This window comes from Poecilia mexicana, unplaced genomic scaffold, assembly GCF_051168715.1.
Source record: "Poecilia mexicana isolate PSO_F unplaced genomic scaffold, ASM5116871v1 scaffold_18, whole genome shotgun sequence".
NCBI lineage: Eukaryota > Metazoa > Chordata > Actinopteri > Cyprinodontiformes > Poeciliidae > Poecilia > Poecilia mexicana.
In genome coordinates, this window is record NW_028263387.1 from 28,012,512 (window position 1) to 28,020,904 (window position 8,393).

At 36.8% G+C, this 8,393-nt stretch overlaps 1 protein-coding gene across 1 annotated transcript; it reads left to right on the forward strand.

Moving 5' to 3' along the window:
* Nucleotides 1–2,208: 2,208 nt before the first annotated feature.
* Nucleotides 2,209–4,838, forward strand: LOC148154440 (butyrophilin subfamily 2 member A2-like). The gene is made up of 3 exons (XM_088015715.1): nucleotides 2,209–2,428; nucleotides 3,457–3,810; nucleotides 3,919–4,838. Exons 1-3 carry the CDS (start codon nucleotides 2,362–2,364, stop codon nucleotides 4,074–4,076), a joined length of 579 nt encoding a protein of 192 aa, XP_087871841.1. The 5' UTR covers nucleotides 2,209–2,361; the 3' UTR covers nucleotides 4,077–4,838.
* The last annotated feature ends 3,555 nt before the right edge of the window (nucleotides 4,839–8,393 follow it).

Consider the following 8,393-nt stretch of genomic DNA (forward strand, 5'->3'; position numbering starts at 1 on the left):
AGCACCTGTATTTTATATAATATTTAGATAATATTCTCTAGGTTCTGGTTCTGAAACAGAAAAGGTTCTGATCGTTGCTGCTCTCCTCTTATTGGGATCAGACTGGTTTCTCCAGAACCTGCAGTTTTCCAGCTGACGTACGTGGTGACGTCATCTGCGTCTCTTCTCACAACTTCAGGATTATTGAGAGTGGAAAACAACCAGCAGGGGGAGACAAATCACCTCCTCAGCAGAAAAACACATTTTCACTCAACTGAATTATTGATGTTTCTATTTATTACCAGAACATCCCAGTCAGAGTCTAAGTCTCAGTATTTCACCGTCTGTCTGTAGGAGAACAGGACCAACTGGACTGCAGCAGGGAAACAAACATGATGGATGATAACCATCCTCCTGTCCTCATTGCAGGTGGTATGTTTAATCTGACTGGTGACTGATAATGACAATGAACTGAAATCATTTCTTTGTTTCCTGTAATTAAACCAGTTTGTGTTCCTGCAGTTCAGCTCAGTTCTGTTTCTCTGAACCTTTTAAACTGAACAGTGTCTCTTTTCCTCCAGCTAAGAATCAACAGAAAACAGAGTTTATTCTGGATCATTCTGGATTGATCTGGATTCATCTTCAGGAGGAAGTGATGTCTTATGTGACATCACGTCAGCAGGTGAGGCGCCAAGATAACGACCCGCCCAGTTTACCATCAAGATTTGACATTCAAAGCCTGAGGATCAGATTACAGACTAAACTGATCTGCTGCTCATAGCAGGAACGGTCAGAGTGGGAGCACTGCTGCAGAGAACAGGATCTTATTCTGTCTGTGGTGCATAAAAAGTGAAAGTTGTCTCAATATGTTTAGTTCTGATTTAAAGCAAAGTGATAAGCCAGTGAGAATTATGTAGTAAATTTACAACATTACCGAAAAGGAGACAAACTGAAGCTTTATTCTATAAATCACTAATTTACCAGAAAAGGAATAGATTGAAGCCTAGGCTTATATTTACCTTCCCTAGTCAGTCATATTATTATACTATATGTTTTCATATAGAGAGACAGACAGATCTACTGCCGACAGAGAAACAGAGAATAGAGAATAGAATAAAATGTCCTTCATTTTCCCTTTTTTGAACAAGATTATAATACAAAAACACTGCAGTTATCCAAAATGGCATAATTGATTTAAAAAACAAACACACATAAATAAGATGTACACATATAGGAAATAACAGCATAAGCTATGATAGCATAACATTTTAGAACCACACATCTTAAATAATCATTCAATTTATTCCAGTTTCACATCAATAACTCATACATTGATTTTACTTTACTTTTCTCTTTAGTATGTTCAAAAAATTAACAGATTTCTTTTATTATTTTAATCTCTTTGTAAATTATTTCTGTGTAAACAGTTTCTGGCTCCATAAAGACCCACAAGCACAGAAGAAGAAAGTAAATGTTTCCTAGTATGTTGATGGGAGAAAAGATATGACATTATCCAACATTACAGAAATGTTTTGAAAGCTATTGGATACATATCTTATTTTATATGGAAATGTAAATCTGGGGTTTTACATGGGTGAAAAGATTGGCATTGATTTAATTGTGATTAAAAAAGTATGTGTTAAATTTACCTTCTGTGTGTTTTCAGAACTATGAAAGTTGAGGCAGCATTTAGTTTATATGAACCTCAGAGTTGAAAAAAGTGGCTGTAAACTAGAAATGTGAAGAAAATGACATTTTTTACTGCAGCTTTTAAACGTAAAAGTTACAACTCTTCCCAGTATTTGTTACAATCCAACATATTTATTTCACTTTAACGCATGCTGGGATGTTCCTTTAAAATGCTGTAATTTATTTAAACAACATTTTAATATATCATTTTGAAACATATCCTAAATTTCCAGTGCCAGGATCATATGCTGAAGGCAAAAAGCACTTTAGAAATGGAAATTCAGCTTGTGCTCGTGTCTGATTTTAAACCAGAAAATAGTCATTTGAAGCAGAAACCTTTTCAAACTGTAGTTTCTGCTCAGCATTGCTCATAAACTTGGTGGTAAAGACCCAGATCAGACTGAAAGTACAGGAGGCATGTGGGTGTTTCTGTGTCTGAGAGGAGCTCAGTGCGCAGGTCTCTTTCTCTCCTCAGCCAATGAAAAGCTTGTTGTGTCATAATGCTCTGCATGGGTGGAGCCTTACATAGCGCGAAGAAACAAACCCAGAAGTATTCAGTTACAGCAACGTCAGCAGCAGCATTCAACTTTTCATTGAAAAACATTTAATTTATATTAGAAGTTAAATGGTTTAAATGTATTCAGTTTTATTTCTACATTTTCTCATAACAGCCTGATAGGAGGATCTTACACCATGAAGACCTTCATCTGTCTCTGGTTTGTTCTGCTGCTGAGTGTCGTCGATCTGACTCTCTGTGGAGGTGAGCAGTTATCATGTCTTCATCAGAGCAGCAACACTAAACCTCCTGTGAAACTAGTCAGGCTGATTTTACGTGTTGTTTTAATCCTATGTGGGATTAAGAAGCTCTTGACTTATTCTGACTTTAAACTGATCTGAACAAGGCATTAACCCATTTGGATTATTTCAACCTCTACAAGCTGTATGTACAGGTTTTTGCAGAGATTTTCATTAAACAAGCCAATCAGTAGAAGGTTTGCTGTGATGGTTAAAGATGATTCTCCCAGTTCTCCTCAGGCTGTTTGCTGATCATCATGTTTAATGCAGGAACAGCCTGTGGGGTGAAACTGTCTGTCCAGTGGCTCTGGACCTGATGGGTCCCTGCAGGATGATCCTGTCAGTAAATGAAGCAAACATCAGAGATGAACAAACAGAACAGCCTGAACAATGGTCGGTAGAAAACGACCAGCAGGGGAAGGTTCTCCTTCTTCAGCTGCAGCAGGAAGTCCAGTTTCTGCTGGACCTTCATCTGAACCGTATCAGAGAATCAGAACCAGAGAAAGGCTGGTGGATCTGGAGGGACTGACAGCAGGTTGATGAGGAGGAGAGGCAGCTCTCCTTCATCTCACTGGGTTTAGCTCCAGGTGGTTCTGACCATCTAACACCCGTCACCTCAGGAGCTTCACAGATGGGTCCCTGACAGGCAGCCATTCATGTAGAGAGGAGGGGGGGGAACCAACCCTGGGGAGGAAGAGGCGGGGGCTGATGGATCTGTTACAGGAGGAGATGCTCCTCATCCTCACCTGCTGCCAGTCAGTGAGGAAGATGATGATTTACTGACAGGAGGATGTTTAAGGTTGATGATGCTGGAAGCTGATAAAACTACCTAAAATATTATTTGACCATAATTAAGTCCATAAGCAAAGAAAAGTGTAAAAATAATGTCTGTCTGTGATAAAGAGATATTTCTGTCTTTGGTTGCAGCCCTTTAGGCTTTGTGCTCTGTTGGAAGGAGCTAAACTCTGGATGGTTTTCTGTTTGTTTTTGCAGATCAGATAAACATCACAGCAGAACCTGGACAGAGCGTCACTCTGACATGTAGAGCTGCTGGAAACAGCAAAGTCTCAGTTGTAAGGCTGACCAGAGACGACCTGGACCCACAATATGTGCTGCTCTACAGGGATGAGCAGATTGATGAAGAGCAGCAAAATTCACAGTACTTGGGCCGAACCAAACTCCAAAGCCTCATCAGCACTGATGGAGAAATTAATCTGACTTTAGACAATGTGACAGAGAAGGACAGTGGAGAGTATGAGTGTCGAGTCAGAACTGAAATAAAGAACAACACAGTCATCCACCTGAGTGTAGCTGCTGCACAGTCTGATCCTCCTCCTCCTCCTCCAGGTGAGAGTTTGTCTCTGGATCAGAACCAGCAGCTCCTGGTTCTGGATCTCAGATCAGATGATGATGATCTTCAGTGGGATCAGACTAACTCCTGGTTCTGTTCTGCAGGGAACCAGGATGGAAACAGTCGAAGTCATCCTGGCCTGTTTGTGGCTGTCTTTGCTGCAGTTTCTGTCGTTGTTTCCATGGTGATAACAGTTATTAGGAGGAAGAGGATCAAGACTCCGTCTCCCCCTGATGATGCAGAGGAACCTCAGTTAATCTGACTAAAAGTTGATGTTTCTGGATCATCAGCCAGAGCAGAGACAACATTGTCTTTAGTCAATAAGAACATGTAAATATTAGCAAGAGGGACATTTTTTATTCTGTTCTCATATTTAAAGGTAAATGTGACAAAAACTGTGAAGATCAGTGACTTAATGATCAGTTTCTTTAACCTGATCAGTCAGTCTGTGTGGCTGACTCCTGCACTAAACATGTGTCTCCTCCGTTGAATTGCTACCTTGTCGTGGTGGAGGGGCTTTAATGATCCTCATGTTCTGGGGGGTTAATAATGTTAGACCTGTTCTAGAGAGGAATCAGACCAAGAGCAATTCAAACACCTTAACACATGTCTTAATGCAGCGTGGGCTTTACAGACGGTTAAATTATGTAAAATTATAATTGGAAAAATGAATAATGTATTTTCTCTGAGTTCTTATTGACACTAAAGATGATGTTTAAACAGCTTTAATGCTTTATTATCTTCACTGCAGGTTCTGTATATGATTTACATGATGCTATAAATCAGTTATAATACAGCTTTGATCAGTTTTATTGACTTAGTGTCTCCATATATTTAATCTCAGTGAGTCTAAAGTCTCACTGCATGATGTTTCCATTGTTACTCTGACCTTTAACCTGGATGATAAAGTGCCTTATGAGAAGGACAAAAATGTCCTGGTTCATCAAATATAAAATATTTTCATTTTATTTTGTGTAAAATATTTCTGAATTACAAAATAAAAGTTAATATTTTTATAAACACAGATCATGTCTCTGGTTTTATGTTTGTCTTGTTTTTTCATTTAAACCTCCTGAATCAGCTTCACTGATAAAACATCAGATTATATCCAGTTATCAGGAATATTTTCCTTTAATGACCGAAATTATTATTGAACTTTAAACCCAAAATGTCTGGAAGTTAATCTGGTTGTCAAGGAAAAATAATTCAGTTTATCAGAAGAGAAGATTAAAAACTAATTCACCGAAATGTGTATGGAGAGCCATTTCAGGGGAAATTAAATAAATGGGTGAAATAAATAAACAAATGAGTTAAATAATTGTCATTTTTATTCCCATTTAAATTTGTTCATTTATACATTTATTTATTCCCAGATTAATTTAACCATTTTTTATGTTCCCATTTTCACTTGTCCAATTTTAATTTTTCCCTTCTTTGTTTACCCATTTTTCGTTAATCTATTTTTTCATTAAAATCACTTTTCAGTTTTCCTTTTTCAGTAACCCAATTTTTTATTTAGTTATTTTTCATTTCATTTATTTTTATTTTGTTACGACTGGCTCAGGGTTGTAACAAAAACGTGAAACCATGCCGTGGTTAAAGTGCATATAAAATAAATGTTTATTAACAAAACAACAATGGATTGTGGATATCAGTATCAGTGGTGTAATGCAAATGCTTGGATGTGTTGTATGAGTGCATATGGAAGTGTTGAAGTGCCAAAACAAAGACAAACTCAAAAGTGCACATGGAGTACTGAGGCCTGGCCACCAAACATCCCAAGCGGCAGAGTGGACGCTGCGGGCGACAAGCAACCGAGAAGACGGAGACAGCCCGGTTAAAGTACTCTGCTCCAAATGAACAAATCAGCGGCACCTGTAAAGGGGAGGAGCACAAAGACAGACAAGCCCTTCAACCAAGGCCCAACAAGGCCCAGGGCCGTAACATTTATCCCTTTATCAATTTACCTATTTTTTATTATTCTATTTTTCATTTAACCACTTCTCAATTTCCTTTTTTCATTAACCCAATTTTTATTTTTTTATTTTTCAAATTATCCAATTTTCTATTTCCCTTTTTTCTTTTATCAATTTTTAATTCATCTATTTTTCAGTTGTCCATTTTTCATTTATTCCTTTATCTATTTACCCATTATTCATTAATATATATTTTTTTATTTAACCACTTTTATTATTATTAAAAATCTCATCCAGTTCCAGTGTTAAATGTTCATTAGAATTTAAAGTCTAATGACCTTTGAGAATGTGTTGCATTATTATTTCGTCATTACCATTATATAACTTAAAAATGGCCTCAAAAGAACTATATTATTGTTTGTTGAGAACTTTGGAACAACTTATCATACAGTAAAATGTTTCATGGTAACAGACCTATTCACACATCCTCCAGAATCTTCAGATTAAACTGTGTTTGTGTCTGGACCCCATTTCATCGGCCCTTAAATAAATATATACCTCGTCTGCAAACCAGGACAAACCTGCTGTTCCTGTTCATCTTCATTTCAAGTTGATTAATGGAGATGGTAAAATGTATTCAGATGGTTTAGATTTTCACAAGCAGTAAATTTATTAATTGATATTTTAAATTTATTAATTGACGACAGCTAATAAACACATACTTAAGAAAATAAATATTTTATGCATTTATAGCACCACTGCAAAACATTTAATCAACATAAAAATAAACATTTCTAAATGCATTGTGATGATTCAAGTAATTTTCAGGTTCAGTAATGTTCTGTCACAGTCAGGTCTGTCGCTGCATCAGCTGTTCAGGAAAATCAACATAACTGTAGACTAACTGTCTATTTGTACTTTTCTCTGCATCTTCAGACAATCTGCAGCAGCTGAGATTCTGGGAGGTTCAGCACCAAAACCTGAAACTTCAAACTGAGCCGTCAACTGAACCAAGACGCCTTTCAAACTACAGTAGTTAACCTGCTCTGTTGGTAGATGTTATGGTGTCTCCTCAATCTGTACAGACTGACACTGGTCGTCTTTGAATACACAGCTTTATGGTGTTTTCTTTTAATTGATTATAGTCAATATTTGAACATCCATGTAAGTTTTAAGACATTTCATTGTTAACTTTAGGTAGCCCTTAGAGAGAGAAGCTCAGTCATCCTGGAGGAACTCAGGGCTGACAGATTGATGAAATTTAAAATTATCAATGTATTTGTTAGTATAGATACAGATTAATTATTTAAATTAATTTATTTGATTAGGACAGTGCACATTAATCACCATTACCGCAATTTATGGCAGTGTAAATATACAGGAATTAAGACAATGGGTAAAGTTTGATGTGATGTTTAAAGTTTAAATAGGAAGTTTTTTAGTATTCTAGTGAGAATATTAGCATTTTTATGTTTTACCTCAGTTATTAATTCATCTTTAGTAACAAAAGGCCAGATGAAGCTTCAACCAGCAGCAGATTTTATCTCTCATCTCTCCATAACCTGACAGTCTGGATCAGTTCATCATTCTGGAGTTGATCATCTGATCAGTGAATTATGGATATTATTGGTTTTCCTTATAAACTTGTTTCTGCAGAGCCTGGAGGCTGATGCTCAGCATGGAGAATATTTGATATTTAATTTTTTTTACCTCCAGGTGGAAAATATCCACCAGTATATTTTCAGGGTCCAGGTGGATCTGGGTCATATATACCTCATGCATTGTGAACATTGTCAGTTTTACTGTAAGTGATTCAGTTAGCAGTTTCTATCAGAAGTCGCAGAGTAAACCTGTTCAAGAACAGAAAATATGGAAACTTTTGTGTAAAGCTGGTTCAAGTTCAATCTGGTGTTAAAAAGAGAATAACTAATAATAGTCCATATTTGATCATAATAATTTCGTATCATAGAGATCTTTTAATTTCTGACGTTATTTCAGCAGGGATAGGTTTTGTCTTCATGACCAGTCCTTCATGGGCCACAGGCCAAAATTTGACATTTTTGTCCATTTCAGGGTGGCAAAGTCTATTAATATTTTTTGAAAAGATCCATGCCTCTAGTTAATATTTTGGTATGATAGCCCTTCCAAAATGGTAGCTGAGTCATTGTTATCATCTCATGAAGTAAACAAACCCTTTGGAAAAATTCTGGTTTTTGAGACTGGTGTATCTCTGGTTTAGGGTCATGGTATGGGCATTTGTCAAAGGTCTGTAATGCAATATTTGGTATCATCTTAAAGGGGACACTCTTGGCTTTCATTTAAGCCATGTTTTGAGTTTCTCTGACCAACACAGAGGTCATTAGAGGTCGTTAAACCAAAATTATTACACATTTTTCCACATCTTTTGACCAAACTAGATACACTTCTTTCATCCCATCGGTATCCAGGAACATCAGGGACACAAGAGTTAATGACTAAAATACTCAACAGACTCTAAGGAATCAGAAAATGTATGATATGCCTACACTGTCTGTCTATGGGAGGCGATTATGAGCTGTAATTTGAAGTTAGACTTGGGCTATAACCTTAACTGGTGTATATGTTGGGGGTTTGTTTAGCGCGTCACTCATGTCTAGTTTGTTAGTTATAAAAAAGTTAATCAG

Bases quoted from the DNA above. Each gene is read 5' to 3' on its own strand.
- LOC148154440 (XM_088015715.1), top strand. From the start codon at position 2,362: ATGAAGACCTTCATCTGTCTCTGGTTTGTTCTGCTGCTGAGTGTCGTC. The intron at 2,429-3,456 runs GTGAGCAGTTAT...TTGTTTTTGCAG, and splicing joins CGATCTGACTCTCTGTGGAG to ATCAGATAAACATCACAGCA. The intron at 3,811-3,918 runs GTGAGAGTTTGT...TCTGTTCTGCAG, and splicing joins TCCTCCTCCTCCTCCTCCAG to GGAACCAGGATGGAAACAGT.